Source organism: Thermobia domestica, chromosome 15 (genome assembly GCF_964235325.1).
Source record: "Thermobia domestica chromosome 15, izTheDome1.hap1.1, whole genome shotgun sequence".
NCBI lineage: Eukaryota > Metazoa > Arthropoda > Insecta > Zygentoma > Lepismatidae > Thermobia > Thermobia domestica.
In genome coordinates, this window is record NC_137468.1 from 127920990 (window position 1) to 127939056 (window position 18067).

The following is an 18067-nucleotide window of genomic DNA, read 5'->3' on the forward strand; positions in this document are numbered from 1 at the left end:
GGCGGATTGAGGGATTGTTTGCTTATGGGTGGATCTTCCGGGGGTTTGGAATATGCCGAAGCCGGGGAGGGACCTGGAGTTTTCCCGCAGGAAATTGTTAATATCCTCATTCGGTTTTTGAGCTTTTTCGTGTACAACTCTCTATAATACATAATTTTTTTTTCAGAAAGTTGTCAATACTCTCTCCCCGTTACTACAGAGAAACTGTCCAATGTTTTTCACTCATTACAAACATAAATATGCAATCTTTTAGGCAAGATACCCTCACTGCAACATTTAGATAGCCGGTATGTTCAGTCAAAATCGTAATTAAACATATTGCCTCTGTCTTTTTTTACTTCGAACTCTCTCTCTCTCTCTCTCTATATATATATATATATATATATATATATATATATGTGTGTGTGTGTGTGTGTTTATTTATTTTATCAAATCTGCAAAAGTTTTATTTTATAAAAACGAAGAGGTACGTTCTTATAATTTCAGTATTCCTATAAGACAACAATGTAGTTATTTTTTTAAAGTTCTTATATATATATATATATATATATATATATATATATATATATATATATATATATATATATATATATATATATATATATATATATATATATATATATATATATTTGTTGCTTCAAATATTTAATCAACTATTACCAGCAACTGAATAAAGAGTTTCACATAAAACATAACAATATATTAATTTATCATATTTATATATGCTTTATAAAAAGATTCATTTCACACGGCTTTCGAAAAAAAATAACAATTATGGATCATCTCAATATTGTTTTTGGTATAGCAGCAATAGCATGCTGGACATTAAGGCGGCCTTTTGCCCCGCTTTACTCTACTAGAGAAGAAATATCTCCTCCAGTTCCCTTCCAGGCGGCAACGTACCAAGAACTGACGAAACGTTGCCACGTTGGACCGCAATGGATATACGTTGTACTAAGAAGGACGCTGAACGAATATCTCCAGAAACGATAGATATGCGTCTGCCTATCTCTCTGATAAAATCAAGGCTTCTAGAACACCATGCCCCACTGATCTCGATAAATATTGAAGCAAAAATAAATTTGTCGAGGAGATTCTTGTATTTCCTTTCCTTTTCTGCCTCTCTACGTCTTGCAACTTCTCCAGCATTCATAACAGTCAATGGGAGGCTTGAATGGGCAAGTGTGTCCGAACATGTAAAATCCCAAACTAGTGATTTGCCTCTCATCCAAGGTATTAATGTCATGCCGTCAGGTCGTTTACCATCAGAACCGTTTACTATCAGACGGTTCACGAATGGAAGGAATTCCTGCCGTGTGAGGGCTCGCAAAATGATGTCATTAACAGATGAATGTCTGGTGTTCCTGCCTATGCTCTTCATGCATGAGAAGCCATGCAGGCCGCGTTGGGTAACTTGATCCCCGCAAGCTGGACAGCGATGTGGCTCGCAAACATCTGAACCTAGCCTTAAGGCTACTGCGATTCGGAAGTTTTCATTAGACATGTGAAGACCTAATTGGGGGAAAAGTAACGCATTTAACCATGCCCCAGCATGGGGGGGATGACGCAGCAAGAAGCCTAGCTTTATCCTCAGGAACAGTAACGGATTGTAAAAGAAGTTCATGAAAATGTGCTGCTATTGGTGTGTACCAAGATGCCTGAGAACCTCTTTTGCTGATTTCTGGAAGGTCCGTGTCTGTTATATTCATCCATTTACTTGAGGCTTCTTGAACTATTTTATCTGGGTCCAGGTGGTAACCTTGTGGAAGGAGAGCCTTGATTAAACGAAGAGATCCGTGGTAGGACGCTAAAAAGGTAGGAATCGCCATATCAACGGTTCGTCGAATACCAAGACCTCCTAATCCAACAGGTAAGGATGCTTGCATCCAAGAGTCGTCACTCAAGGAGCAGTTCAAAATTGACTCCAGACCCATTTTAAGGATAAGATCATATTTTTCCAGTAGTGGAGTCTCATTCCAAGATGGAAAACATCTTAAGAAGTAGTTTAAACGAGGGATCGATAAAGAAGCACGTAGAAGAAAGAAAGCTGCATGGACAGAAATCGAGTCGAGACGAGACAAAAAATATTCTAACTTCGATATTTTGCTTAACAGGACATTGGTAAATGCTTCCTTTGTGAGAGCGGCGCCTAGAAGACAAACATTATGGTTAGTTAGAAGACGTATTCGTGGGGCAGCTTCGGCAAATTTTTTAAATAATAGGTCGAACTTGGCTTCATCTGACCCAAAAAATCCAACTTCACACTTTGAAAAATTCAAATGTAGACCAAGTGCAGATGCCTTCTCATTTATTTGTGCTAGAGTTGAAAGAAGTACATCAGGTTCATCAGCGATAGTCCCATCATCCAAGTACCAAATGTTTAATTCAGTGTTGATTGATTTAACTAAGGAATGAATGGTTATAGCAAAGAGCGCTGGTTCCAGGGGATCGCCTTGTTGTACTCCTCTCTGGGATGAAATAGTGTCTTCACCTAAGAATAGATCACTGGGTTGAGCGTAACTTTGGTAAACATATGGATAGATTGAAGGAAATTCATTCAACACTGTTGTGAGCATGGAGTCCCAACGAAGCTTGTTAAATGCGTTGCGAAAATCCAGCTTTAAGATAGCTTTAGGAGCATTGTGAATGGAGGAAAAATAAACTCGGGTTGCATGTACAGCTGCTTCGGCTCCGTTGGGAATACAAACACCAAGTTGGTGGGGAGACAAAAAGTTCTTAAAATGCTCTCGTGTTCTGAAGCATATAATTTTGGCTGACGTTCTGCGCCAGACATTACCGACTGCGATAGGTCTAATTCCACCACATTTCTTACTAAGAGCAGTAAGTTTGGCTCCGAAAAGCAATGGCCGAACTTCCAAGGGGACTATTCCTGCAATAATTAAATTGAACTGATCGCACAATGATTTTAAGAGCTTTTCCTTCGATTCAAGTACTGGACAGGATAGGAGATCTTTGAGAATCGAAGGGCGAAGACCATCGAGACCTCCCGCTCTACCAGATGGAAAAGAATTAATAGCTATCTTAGCTTCATTAATCGAAACTCCTTGACAGTTCTTTGGGTCATCAGGAAGACTCGGTAAAATAAATTCACCAGGGTGGGCTGGATGCCTTTCCAATAGCGCCTCAAACACAGAAATGTCGGCGGTTGCAACAGTATCATCTGACATTAGTAGACGGACTGCTCCACGGATGTCACCATCTGCAAGTTTGTTTTCTACAATCTTAGGATTGAAAACATTCTGTTTTGGAAGACATTTCTTGATCTTTGTTGGATGTCAGGTTAAGGCGTCAATACCTACATCACACCAAAGACGAACTCTTTGTTTTACCCACGAGGTAAGGTTTTTTACATTTTCTGATTTCTTGGGAGCAGTTAGTGCAACTAATGGAAATAGAAACATGTTGATCCAATTTTTTCGTCGTTTGAAATAGTTACTTGAAGTAACACATCGGCAAGTGCATCAGCAACTGCAGCTCGAGCACCTCGAGGGACACGCCTTAAAATATGCGTTGAGGACCTTATATATTGTATTGTAAATTAAAATGAAATTACTTGTTGTTTTTAGAACGCAGCGCTAATAGTGCAGCTTTTTACGTTTTTTTAATTATTTTATTGGAAGAACAACTACACAAATCAGCTTCCTTATTAGTTATATTTCACTTTCTATTTTGGATGAATATACGAATATCTTATTTCCAGAAAATAGGCACTTTATATTATCTCTACTTATTTATAAATGTTGCAGTATGTAAATCTGGAAAAAGTAGTAAGCCATGAGAAAACTTCGTCTTACGCGTATTAAACTAAAGAAATATAATTTTGTGAGGTCAAAGGTGGATTCTGAGGGAAGAACGCATTAAAGTTTTTGAGACATTTTTGAAGAAATGAAGAATCGTTAGATTTTCACTTCATGAAACTTTTTAAAACAATATTAATTACCAATAAATTTTATGGCTAAACAACGGTGTAGGAAGGAATAAGTGGAGTATGTTTTTATGAATCGGAAAATATTCACCACTTTTCATAAATTTAAATTTTAAATAATAGAATGGGATATTTGTATTCTACGAAATCGATGTGTGTTCTCTACACTTTACACACACACAAACATACATACATACATACATACATACATACATACATACACACACAAAAACACACACACACACACAGACAGAGAGAGAGGGAGAGAGAAAGAGAAAGAGAGAGAAAGAGTAATATTGAGTTGATTTTGAGTTTAACATCCCTTTCAGCAGCGAGGCTATATGAGATGGGACCAAGTCATTAACGTGGAATCTGAACTATCTGAGCTCCCGCAGGGAATCGTAGCCCGGTTTCCCATGCCAAAGGCTGCTATGCTAACCGCATAGCAACGAAGTAGCTCGCAGAGAGAGAGAGAAAGAGAGAGAGAGAGAGACGCTATGTAAATTTTTACTTCCCAAGTTAAAATATTAGAAAATTTTCCGGCACCTGAGAGCTAATGGGAAAATTATAATTTCTTGCTGACTAACTTTCCTCTACAGAAATTCAATTTTGTAGCTCAATATGCAGTTAAATATAGTAGAAAATGTTCCACTTAATATCACTATACATAATATCCAAAATTATCCGGCTTATGGAAATTTTTTTCCACTTGTTTCTACATCGTAATGAAAATTTTCCGATCTATGTAAATTTCTTTCACTTTTTTTACAGAGCAATAAAGCCTTCCGATTCACAAAAAGTGGTTTTACTTTCTGCTTCAAAATGATGAAAATGTTCCGACTCATAAAAAGTTCTTCAATTTTTCCATAGAAAACAGAAAATATTTCGATTCATGAAAAGTTGTTTCACTTGTTCCTACATAGACTGAAAATTGTTTGAGCCATGAAAATTTTCAGACTCTTTAAACGATTTTTCACTTTTTAACATTTCTATACATGAATTGAATTTATTTTATGATTACTGACGAACTGTTACTTGATTACTGATACTTTTAGAACGGAAAATTTTCCAGAAAAATAAAGCGGAAAATTTTCCACCTTACATCACTAGTGTCAACTCCTAAGGTAAAAAAGTGAAATATACAATACAAGATTGATCAGTGGTCTCTACGTAAAGCTATCCTACTACGAAGTAATTGAGATACCAGAAAATGTTGTAATCGCAGAGAGACATGTTAGGAGATTAAAGTGGGTGAGAGAGAGAGTTTCATCCTGCAAATCATGGATAGCCTGCAACTTCGTTTGAGGGCGAGTATTAGGATGCATATATAGATTTGCATTGAAATGAAATTAGAACATTGCTGAATATTGCTGTCGGCTTGCGGAGAGATTTGCAGTGCATTTCACGAGGTTCGATATTGTAACGATCCTAGCGAATTTCTGAGCTTTCCCCACTGTACATTATAAGTTAAATTCGTGCTTAATTAAAACTCTATTTGTTTAAATTTAAAAATTGTTGACCGTTATCACCTGTGTACCACGGGCAACAATCCGCCACTAATTCTTTGTTTTTGACCTTTGTTTTAGCCTCATAATATATCTTTGTTCATAAATTTCTTTGTCTATGGTTTTGCATATACGTGGCGTGGGCAGTAAATTTTGACTTCTAGTCCAAATGCATCTAATTACATACACACCTATAGAATGAACACAACAAACTTGGAGTATATTGTTTGTGTATGCAAAATCATACACGCGGCGCTGCACGGGAAAGCCGTGTGTATGGAATTCTATACATATGGCAGTCTACTTCTTAAGAAACGTATAATAATAAGCAATAATAATAATAAACAGAAAACGAAACGATCATTAATATAATTTATAAACATAAGTTAATATTTAGATATTAAAGCATGTGAATGCAATGGGTTTGTTATTTCCGTGGCACCGCGTAGCGTAGCTCTTGCATTCGGTGCGAGCGGTCCCGGGTTCGATTCCCGGTGGGGGCACTCGGTCGAAAAAGTGCAAAACGCTTTCTCAGGCCAGCAACCCTGAATGAGGTTTTCCTGGCTTTTCCTCATTCACACCAGGCAAATGCCGGGGTGGTGCCTAACTTACAGGTCCCAGGCCGCTTCCTCCCTTCCCTTTCCCCGGATTGTGTGCTCGCCGAGGGACATCTCTCAAACGTGAAGGGCTAAATGGCCTTAGATGCTGAAAGCCCAGGAATCTAATCCTAACCTATCCTTAAGTTATTTCTCTCTGTCTGTCTGTCTCTCTCTCTCTCTCCCTGTGATCGCAACAGCCCTTGACCACCAATCAATTGTTATAAGAGTTATGAACTAAAGTTTTTTTTCCTTTTTAAAAAAAATAACCCAACGAATCGGGTAACCAATGTTAGTGTAGAAATAATCATTTCCAACCGTAAAAGATTCTGTTGCTGCTATGGTGATCAATGGTGCGGTAATTCAAAATATCTTTTTCCGTCGATGTTAATCACCACTGCGAACCATTACAATGTTGAACGCTGTGAAATGTGCAAACATGTCCGTAAGCATCCATCAGTGACCAACAGACATGGTGTTCTAATGTTCACTTCAATACACACCTACATATAGTCTTTGTAAATTTAGAAAATCTGCTATCTGTAAAATTTAAAATTTTAAATGAGATCAGAAAAACGGCTGCATTGTTTGTTAGGCAGCAGGAAGAAACTCGGATATGTGCAACTGCTGGACGCGCATTATTGTTACCTTCTAACATAAAATCAATTATGTGTCTTTACCAATCGTAGAGAATAATAGAAGCAGTTTGACTGCAGCATTATAAAGCGGGGTTAGTTTTATGACGTAACAAACCCTTAAATGAACGATATCACATAACGGTTGGAAGTATATGCTCAATACCAAACTGCACCTACATCTATAAAAATCATACTTTGAGCCAAAATTGCACACAGAACTTTTTGAAGGTTCAGCAACCATATGCACTTCAATATAACTCCTTAAACGATTATGTATACTCTCTATGGTTTGAAGTATAAAACCCTTCCCTAATTTATCCCATCGATTACTGTCTTTTCTGATATTTCAGTACCTTCATGACAAGGCAACTTTAGCCGGAGACTGCTGACTAAACCTGGAATTTTAATTTTCATTTTTTCCTTTCAAAGTGACTCATGTAAGATGAATATTTCTGTCGCTTCAACCTCTTTTAAATAAAATGTCCTTGATATCTTCCTAATGTTGTATGCGTTCTTTAAGTGATTGATTTATTTAGTTTGGTTTATTTACCACCCCTTTCATGTGCCGATTTCTAGTTTATACCTTAACGTGGGAATCAGATTTCGGATCTTCCACTTAAGCCGCTTTGCCACAAGAGACACATGGGAGTTTTTCTTTCGATTTCCATAGGAATATATATGAATGGTATGACACTATGTTTAAAAAGGATTACACATCGACAAACAAGATGGTAATCTGAAACTTAGGAAAATATTGAATTGTTTTTAATTTGTTCTCACGCTACCAAAATAATATTTATGCTTTTTTATTCTAGCCTTTTACTGTAAGCATTTTATAATACTGTCTGTTTTAGGATGATCCAATTCATGTATATACTATCTTTGGAAATACAGTAGAGTTTAGCTTATCCGACATAAGCAGGCAGGTAAAACGCCGGATAATATGGATATATTAAGAAAAAACCTATGAAAAGTCAAACTATAATAAAATTTTACACATTACGCAGCTAATAATCATATTTTGTGACAAATAATTGCATAGCACTGAATCAGGGACGTATTCAGCGTGATGTCCTGGGGGCTGTCAACCTCTGAAACTCAAGCAAATTTTAATAAACCTGCTTTTATCCTTTTCAGCTTCTTTCATACCAGATTACTTTGAGTCAGTGTCCGAACTTTGGGCAATGTGTTGTCTTGTTATAGCTCTAAGAACATACCGTAATACCGTTGATCCCAGGTGGAATTAAAGAACACTTGTAAATAGGATTAAAATTTCGTTTCCGTTCTGTTTATAACTTTAATGTATTAGAACGATACAGTCATTGCCTTTTTGCTATTTTTGTTATGTGATATACGTAGAAGACAGTTTCTCTAAGTTACATTTCTCTCGAAAATATTTTTGATGTTGATTGTGCTACAAAGGAGTTTGTTCAAAGTAAACTGGTTCATAAGAGAAAAGGGAGAAAAGTTTAAGAGAAATACGCAAGTGTTGCATTATTATTATTATTAATATTTTTAAAATATTAGAATTGCGTGCTTACAAGGATTCGTGTTGGGACCTCTGCGAAAAGAGAACATGGATACATGCCGGCACTGAATGATAGAAATATCAGTCATGGTGTAGACCGGTGTGCTAAGCGATAGAGTCCAGAGCATCAAGAATCTAAGACCACAACCTGCAGTTCCCCTTGCCAATTGATGCTATTTTTATCTGCAATGATACGTCGGATAATACGGTGTGTGGAATAAACGAAGGTCGGATAAACGAGATCATGGTCTATTGGTGATTCACGCACCTAAACCGGTAAAATATTTGTGTAAAAAGTCATTTTTCACTCCCTAGCTAAATTTGTAGGTATGATCGCACATCTTGCCTTATAAAGTATAGTCTTATAAAGAAAGTATATTTTCAACACGTTGAAAAGCTAAAGAAAAAAACAACTTCCAATAATTAGCTATAGCTCTCTTAATAACGGCAAATTTGTCCATTTCATCACTATAAATCACGTTTAGTACTAGGATGTCTGTGTCTGTATATATCTTTCGCATTTTATTGGAGACAAAATTGCTCTTTTTCCAAAAAAAGAAATGAAAAATGAAATGAAATGAAATTTTGAGTTTTACGTCCCACGGTTTCCAAAAAAAAAAAAAAAGAGGATGAGAGAAGAAGCTATACAACAACATAAACTCAAAACAACCGTTGTTGCCAATACTGTTCTAACCCTGAATAAATACGTCGATTAAAGGATGCTATCAATAAGTTATTTCCTTATTATATTGTTTCGGTTCTTATTAACATGAAAATTGTAAACTTCCTATAATGTTTTGTAAAAAAATGGGATGGGATGGGATTTTATCTGGTGTCAAAATAGTATAAGAACTACTAGTCCACCACTCTACACGTAACCACAGAGACTGCTTTTTGGTCGCTCCCTTTTACTTAACAAATAATGCTCATATCACTTCCAACCTTAAGATAAGAGTTTTCCTGTTTGTTTCTATATTTTCGTACATCTTGGTTACAGACGCTAATTTATATTTGGGAGACAATCTAGACACTAGGTTTAGACCAATAAATTCAATATTTTACTCCACTTTCCAGTTCCTTCCCACAACTCGTTCACTGCTTATTGTGAATCTCCCTTCGCAATCGTGCTGTGCTACTGCAAAAATCCCTCGATTGCATGATTGACAGTACGCAAAAAACCGAGTGTAATTTTGCTTTTTTCTTATATTTTTATTATTTTATTATATTTTTTTAAAATATCTCTTTAGATGGATAGCTTCCTATTATAACCAGTTACTAATAACTGAATTTTACCCATAAACATAAGGAAAATGGAATAAATGCGAAAAATCGTGAGTTACAGTATGCGCGCAATTTTTTTTTAGCTTAGGGATACTTCTGAAATAAGAATCATACTATAAGAAATACGAAATTATCAAACGTAATATTTACTTCAATAATTTGTACGATATATTCCTAATCTAAGAAAACTAAATCTAAGTTGTTCAAATCTAAAAGTATTCAACGAATGTTGTACGAAACAAAAAACAAAGAAGATAATAATAATGCTTACTGAAAAAAATGATACTCCACTTTGATGCAGCTGAAGAGAAATTAGTTGGTTTATTCGTCATAGCTAAGTTTAGAAGCTGTTTTACAAAATGCATCCAATTATATGTATTTCGTTTTATTACTTCAGGAGGGAGCTCATAATTGCTGTCAAGAATTTCGTTGTTTTCATATCTGAAAGAAAAAACGACCAAAAATATATGATTTTGGGTATATTTCAGCATTTTTAAAAACAGATAATAGCGTGCGAGCAAATTTTCAAATCGCTTTTATCCTCGAAATTGTTCGTACTTATTGATTAAATACTTTAATATCTAGGTCGGTGGTTGGTCTAAGTATTAAAAGGGCTTTTTTTAATTGCTAGTCGTAGTGACTAGCTACCTATAAGAGGGTTACGCCCTCTTTGAGGTGCGTGGTGGGAAGGAAGAAAGGAGAGCTATGGGAAAGAGATTGGTGAGCTAAGAGATTTTATTTTATTCCATTATCCTATCGATTTCATAATCTTCTAAAAGGTCGGACTTAAGGAACTTCGTTCCTTAACATGAGGTGTGGAAGGAAAGAAGAAGAAATATATCTATATTTACACATAAAACCTATTTATATTTATACACAGTAAACAATGTAACATATTAATATAATAATATAACTTCATAATCGCGAAAATAACGAAATAACAAATGATGTTGAAACATGGAGAAAACGGCAGCCACTATGATGAGAAAGTTAAGGCATGGTAATTGTTAAAATGTAACATGTAAAAATGGAGATGAGGGATTAAGCGAGATGCATTACACAGGACAACACATAGGTTCTGTTAGTTAGACAAATGAAGTTATCTTCTTCCTAGGGGCAGCTCTAGGCGATAATGAGAGAGGAAGGGACCCCAAGTTAGACAGAAAAGGAATTACTGTGCAGGAAAAGATGGATGGATGAAAGGAAGATGTTCATGAAGAATGTAATCTCCAATGACTAATAATAAGGGATCTCCGGGCGGTAAAGTATAATGGTATAGGGTGAACAGTAGCGATAATGGAGGATGAAGATGTCTGTGTGGTGTGGGGTGGAGTGCGAGATGATGCATTGCGTTTTGAAGTAAGGGATGCTGACTGTGTAGGCGTTTACTGATATAGGTAAGGCGAAATTTCTCGATGTGATATTGTAAAGTTGGGAATGAAATAAGGCGGTATAAATCCTGAGTTGGGCTGGGTAATCGGATGCGGAAGGCGATGCGAAAAGCGTGGCGTTCAAGGATTAGTAGCTTATTATAGAATTTAGGTGAAGCGGCTACCCAGGCGGTAAAGCCATATGTTAATACTGGGAGTAGGAACACTTTATAAGTATTTAGAATGGTGTTCGGTCGAAGTCCCCAGGTAGTACCTGTCAAGCGCTTTAACAAATTCAGCCGATTGTAAGCTTTAAGGGTGACATGTTCCAGGTGTTTAGTCCAAGTTAGGTGTCTGTCGTATGTTATACCTAGATAGGTAACTGTGCGACGTGGTTTGATAGGAACGTGATCAACGTGTAACGTGAGCAGTCGTTGATTTCGATGAAATCTAAAGTAGCGTCCACGTGGTAAAAAAAAAAACTATGGCTTTGGTTTTGGCCGCATTAATGGTAAGTCTCCACCTAGTACACCAGGATGTAAAGCGATCTATTGCGGTTTGGAGGAAAAGGCTGATCTGTTGGATAGTGGTAGCAAGAGTGAGGAATGCCGTATCGTCGGCGTACTGAAATAAATGAGTACGTTCGGGCAGTCGAGGCATATCTGAGACATAAAGAAGGTACAATAAGGGTGACAAAGCTGAGCCCTGTGGTACACCGGAAAGAAGAAAAATTGGATGAGATAAACAGTCATGAATTGAAATGTATGCCAGTCGATTAGTAATGAAATTATAGATGAGTCGAATGTATACTATGGGCAATCGAAGTTGTAGTAGCTTATAGATAAGTCCAGTATGCCACACTTTATCAAAAGCTTTTTCTAAATCAAAGAGGATTAAACAAGAAGGTTGGTTTGAATTGTAGTATTCTGTGATAAGAGTTGTGTGTCGGAGAAGTTGGAGAAGGATGGTCTAAAGCCAGCTTGTGTGAAAGGGATGATATTGTGGTCGTTCAGATAAGCATGTAAGCGTTTGACTAGAATACGTTCCAAGATCTTACTAAGTGCAGAGATCAGTTGTATAGGTCGATATGAGGTAATATCCTGAGGAGACTTGTTAGGCTTTGGAAACATTAACGTTTTGGATTTTTTCCAGGGCAAAGATAGTATCCAGTGCGTAAGATAAAGGTATAGATAGTAGCTAGTAATACTAGTAACGGTATAGGACATTCTTTAATATGGCGGTAAGTGATAGTGTCAAAGCCGGGAGCTGTGTTGCGTTTATTTTGAATGACGGAAGTTATGTCCTGTACGGTGATAGGGGCTAGGATAGGTGCATTTTGTGATAAGACATGGTGAAGGTTCGGTTGAAGGAGAGGTGATGATAGGTTGAGAGTATCTGCAGCGTGACCTAGCGTAGTTGGAGTGAAAGTCTGTTGTAAGTGGTCAGCAAAGGCGTCAGCTTTGTCTTTGTCTGTCGAGAGAGCATTGTTGGCGGTTAAGACTGGATACGAAGTTTTGGAGAATTTGCCACATAACGCATTGAAGCGAGTCCAATATTTACTAGGGTGTGATACGTCGGAAAGAGAGTTACATGTTTTCACCCAACATCGTAGTTTATAGGCTTTGATATAATTTTTGACCGTGCTTTGGAGTTGCCGGTGGTGTCTCAGTGCGTCTGGATTTCGGGTCCGTAGAAATTCTCTATAAAACTGTCGTGAACGACGAATCAACGTATTGGGCTGGTAGGGTAGGATGATATGGCTTAGCTGTAGTAGTGGGTATATATAACGAGCTGGCTTCTTGTATGGTAGTTGTAATAGTGTCAATAGTGGTGTATAAGGTCTCTTCAGAGGTGGGCTCAGTAAGATGAATGGTGCGTTGAGTAATGTGATTACGGTACTCTTCCCAGTTAGCTTTGTCGTACCTAAAGCTAGTACGAAGCGGTACAAGAGAATGAGAGTTACGGACTACGAATGGGTTGTAAATGACTTTAATTGGAGCATGATCACTGCCTAGAGTATCTAGAATTTCAACTGTACAATGTGAGTTGATATTAGAAGATGCAATGACAATGTCCGGTGTTGTATTCGAAATTGGGCGAGTGGCTTTCGGCAGATCTAGTACGATACCTGTAGTGTTGGTCGTGATGAAATTGTGAAAGGTAGTTTTGTCTTGAAGTGTGCGGCTGTGCATATTGAAGTCTGCCATGATAAGGTATGTTTTGTAAGTATTTGATATATATTGTATAAATTGATACGGAAGTGGATGACCTGGTCGTATATAGATAGTGGCTAGGGTAATGATTACGTTTTCAAAGTAAATTGTGGTAAACAAATACTCCGGCAAAGGTGCCGTGAGATAGTGATATTGACGATATGGTAAGTTGGGAAAAAATCCAATGGCAACGCCCCCGTTGGCACGAAGAGCCGGCGAGAGATTTTCGGCATGAGGCATCGTATAGCGCGGGATGCGACAACAGCGAGACTGCGTTAAAAAGGTTTCATTTAGTAAGAAAGCCGTTACGTGTTCTTCAAGAAGAAGTTGTTCAAATAGAAGTTTGTTTATCGGCAAAGAACGAATGTTTAGAAACAGAAAAACCAAAGCCATGATGAGGTTATGGGTTCGATATATTTTGTGATTTATGAAAGTGAACGGTGTTGCCAGAGTACGTAGCAGTGAAGGTGATATGAAACGTCGTTTTGGCTGCGTGGATGATTTGTTGTAGTATGTGTGGTCGGATGAATGGATGTATGTTCTGTAGCGATAGTGTTATGAAAGTCAGAAGTTGATCAAGGGTAACTGGTGATTCAAGCGGATGAGGTGTCAGGAGCCTGTGCCGGAGGTCGCAAAGGAACTATGAGTTCAGGATGTTCTTGAGCTGGTTTTGCCTTGCACTTATAGCTAGCTATACGTCGGGTGTTGTTCGTTACAGGTGGCGCATTGCGGCGGCTGTTGGAGATTGGTGCAAGTGCGAGTGTTATGATGGCCAGCACAGTAACCACATTTAATTGGATTCTTACAATCACTGGTGAGATGAGAGTTATAGATCTGGCAACGTTCGCATCGAATCGGCATAGGAGCTGAAGATCTAGAAGGCTCTACTCGATGGATGTGGTTGTAGATAGAGGCACCGTGTTCTAACAGCTCATCGATGGTGGCTTGATGCGGAGTAAGTACTCGAACCATATATGTAGGCCCTCGATCGTTTCGAATCCTTAGTACCTTGTGGATAGTGTGTCCTTCATACTTGAGCTCATCTTGAATTTCTTCATCTTTATAGGAAGGATCAACCCCACGGATGACGACGGAGAGCATCGGTGGACGTCTTGGTGGTGGAGGTTGCTTGCTTCTTGAAGAGGTAAGAGACTGAAGCTGGGCGTTCTTCCCAAAGATGTCAATTGGCACTTTGTTCTTGATGGTGCTGAAGAGTGTAGAATCAGAAGTCTTGAGGATTATTCCAGTCCTGGTGTGCACTATTTGTGAGATCGTAGCACGTGGCAGATATTTGCGCAACGGGATCGCTACCATCTTATCATTGCTGAACTTCGGATCAAAGTTGGTAAGCAGCATAGAGTGAATTGGACTTGAGAGATCATCAGGTTTGGAGGTTCCTACATCCATCTGGTGAGATTCGGAAGCCGTGGTGGAATCCAGGTGATGCTTCTTGGACGGTGGAGAGTGCTGTACTCTGTCGGCATAGGTGGTGTTCTTGTCGGACGCTGGAGGCGATCTGGAGCGGATGGAAGCGTTAGAAACGACTGAGGCAATGGACTCTGCAGAATCATGGAGTTTGTGACCCTTAATTTTGCTGGAGCTGGCCGATGATTGGTCCATCCCTGGTCGCACTTTCGTGCTATTCTCCGATGGGCTGGTTACCAGTTGAGGGAGACTTGCATGTGTACCTTTCCCTTTGTAACCAGAGACACTGCGCGGGTCCGCCATGGAAAAGCTGTCCGTGGACCACTGCCCAAAGTGTGTATGTCAATGTCTGCTAATGGCTTGATGAAACGTGATGTTTGATGAAAGGTAAGACTACCCGTTTGGATAGTAGTCCAGGTGCAGCTAGCCTCCAGTCAGACCTGTAGTACCGTTCGCCCTTGGCTGGATTAGTCTGAAGAACGGAACTCGACAGAATGACGAGGAAAGAAAGCCGAGGATGAGGAGCAGGAAGGTATTTTTTTAAAAAAGCAGCTGTTTTGACGTCTGGTACGTCACGGCTGATCGATCGATTACTTAATCGATCGGAAGTGATGTTTTAAAAGGCCTTTTTTTTACATTGCTAGCAAAAGCTAGCGACCTCTGAGAAAGTTACGCCCTCTTTTAGGGAAATGATGTTAAGAGACAGAGGAGTATAAGGTTTGTGGTTGGTCTAAGTGATGTAAGAGACTTTATTCATAGTAGTAAGAGATTTAAGGAACTTTTCGCTCCTTAACATTAGGTTAAAGGAACACATAAATATATATACACAAGAGAATAACATATATAGCTGTTATGAACATCAAAGTAGAAATATGAAAAGAATAATAACAATAAATGAGAAACATTATATAAACAATACGGGATATATAAATGTGAGGAAAACATAAGGTGATTGTTCGTGGTATTATAGCATAATGATTAATGGTGGTGAGTGATGAGACGAGGTGCAAGCACAGGACAACACATAGGAAAATATTAGCAGACAGATGTAGTTATCTTCTTGCCTAGGGGGACTCTAGGCTATGATGAGAGACGCAATGGACCCAGGTTAGTATGAGGAATTTAGTGTGCGTGAAATGATAGAAAAATGAGTGGTAAATCAGCATGAGTGACGTAATCATTTAGCAAGAACAGGGTGGGGTCATCGGGAGGAAGCGTGTAATAATATAATGTAAACAGAAGAGATAAGGGAGTGTGAAAATACCGGGTAGGTGTGGGATGTAGTGCTATGTAGTGCATAGTCTCGAAAAGTAAAGGATGTTGGGTTTGAAAACGTCGACATATGTAGGACAGTCGAAGAGTTTCGAGGTAGTACTGCAAGGCAGGAAAAGTAATGCGCTGATAGAGTTCCTGTGTTGGGCTTGGTAATTTGATACGATAAGATAGGCGGAAGGCGTGGCGTTCAAGGATAAGAAGTTTGTTATAGAATTTTTCTGATGCGGCAATCCAAGCTGTGAAACCATATGTTAGAGTAGGGCGGAGAAAGACTTTATAAGTGCTTAAGACTGTATGGGCTTGTAGACACCATGTCGTTCCTGCGAGACGTTTAAGCAAATTCAGGCGATTGCAAGCTTTAGTTAAGATTGTTTTAAGGTGGTGCGTCCAGGTAAGATGTTTGTCATACGTGATGCCTAAGTAGGTGACTGTGTTAGTAGCTAGCAATGGAACGTCGTCCACATAGAGAGAAAGGCAACGTGGATTTCGGCGGACTTGGGTAGTTTTCATTCGCGGAATAAAGAGGATGGCGGAATAAAGAGGAATAAAGAGGAGGAAGAGTTTTAGTAGCATTTATGGTAAGTTTCCAATATCGACACCAAAGGCAGAAGTCAGTGATGGCTGTTTGTAAGACGTTGATATGCTGGATAGATGTTCCTAGAGCAAGAAATGCGGTGTAATCTGCATACTGGAAAGAATAGACTTTATGTGGGAGACGTGGCATGTCAGCAACGAACATAATGTATAGTAGAGGTGAAAGTGTGGATCCTTGTGGAACTCCTGAGAGTAAGAAGATCGGCTGAGACAGATGTTCGTTTATGGCAACATAAGTGAGACGCCCAGAGAGAAAGTTAAAGATAAGCCTTATGTATGCTATAGGAAGTTGGAGCCTGAACAGTTTGCGAATTATTCCGAGATGCCACACCTTATCGAAAGCTTTCTCGAGATCGAATAACACCAGACATGATGGTTTCACTCCGTTATAGTGTGTAGTGATAAGGCTTGTGAGTCGTAAAAGTTGATCGTTTATCAAGAAAGAAGGGCGAAAACCAGCTTGAGTGAGAGGTATGACGTTTCTGCTATTTAGATAAATATGAAGACGTTTAACGAGGATGCGTTCGAGGATTTTACTGAATGTGCTTGTGAGCTGGATCGGTCTGTACGAAGAGATCTCTTGAGGAGGCTTACGTGGTTTTGGGAACATAAGTGTCTTTGATGTTTTCCAGGACAGAGGGAAGTAACCTGTACGTAGTGTGAACGTGAAGATATTGGCGATAAGGATGAGTAGTGTAGGTGGACACTCCCTGATTAGGCGATAAGTTACGTTATCAAGGCCAGGCACTGTGTTTCGTTTATATTTGATGGTATAGGTGATCTCTTGTACAGTGATAGGTGCTGTGACAGGTTGAATCATAGAGAGTTTATGTAGATGTTTAGGTTGCAAAAGTGGAGAAGTGTCGGCTCTATCAGCAATATGGGGTGTATTCACAGGTGGTGGAGGCGTGAAGATGCTCTGCAGATGATCTGCGAATGCATTTGCTTTCTCCGTATCAGTGTGAGCAGCGGAGTTGCCGATCAGAATGGGGTATGGAGTTTTTGTAAGCTTTTCGCATAAAGCATTAAACTTTTTCCAGTATTTGGTAGGGTGGCTGGTGGTAGAGAGATTATTATAGGTTTTAACCCAACATCGAAGTTTATAGGCTTGAATGTAGTTGTGCACAGTTCTCTGTAGCTGCTGATGATGGCGTAAAGCTTCAGGATTTCTAGTACAAATGTAGTCTCGATAAAGTTGGCGAGAACGTGAGATCATGGCGAGATAATGTGGGGCCAAGCGACGTTGATAGAGGATATTTTTACTGGTAGGTATATAAAGAGTGCTCGCTTCCTGTATAGTATGTGTGAGCGTATTGACAGTGGTGTAGAGATCGTCTTCCGTAGTGGGGGATGAAAGGTGCTCGGAGTGGTGAGTAAGGTAAGACCGATAAGAGACCCAGTTAGCTTTGTCAAAACGATAGGAGCTCCGGGAAGGCATTTGCAAGCGAGGGGATGCAGAAGAGTTGAGATTTATGGTTAGTTTAATTGGAGCATGATCACTACCTAGAGTATCAAGTACTGCAATGGAGATATGAGTTAGGAGATTGCTAGATGTGATAACGATGTCTGGTGTTGTGTTAGACTCTGGGCGCGTAGGTTTGGGCAGATGATGGATGATGCCAGTGGTGTTTGTGGTGATGAAAGCTTCAAAGTTAGTACGATCGTGTTGGGAACGACTGTGCATATTAAAATCTGC

General features: G+C 38.9%; 1 protein-coding gene across 1 annotated transcript in view; it reads right to left on the reverse strand.

Annotated features, from left to right (window-relative positions):
- Positions 1-18067, reverse strand: part of LOC145671226 (cationic amino acid transporter 2-like) — a 1570353-nt gene that overhangs the window by 315002 nt on the left and 1237284 nt on the right. The window contains exon 11 of the mRNA XM_081740116.1: positions 9766-9935. Coding sequence (XP_081596242.1) covers positions 9766-9935 — 170 coding nt within the window. The remainder of the gene's footprint in view (positions 1-9765; positions 9936-18067) is intronic.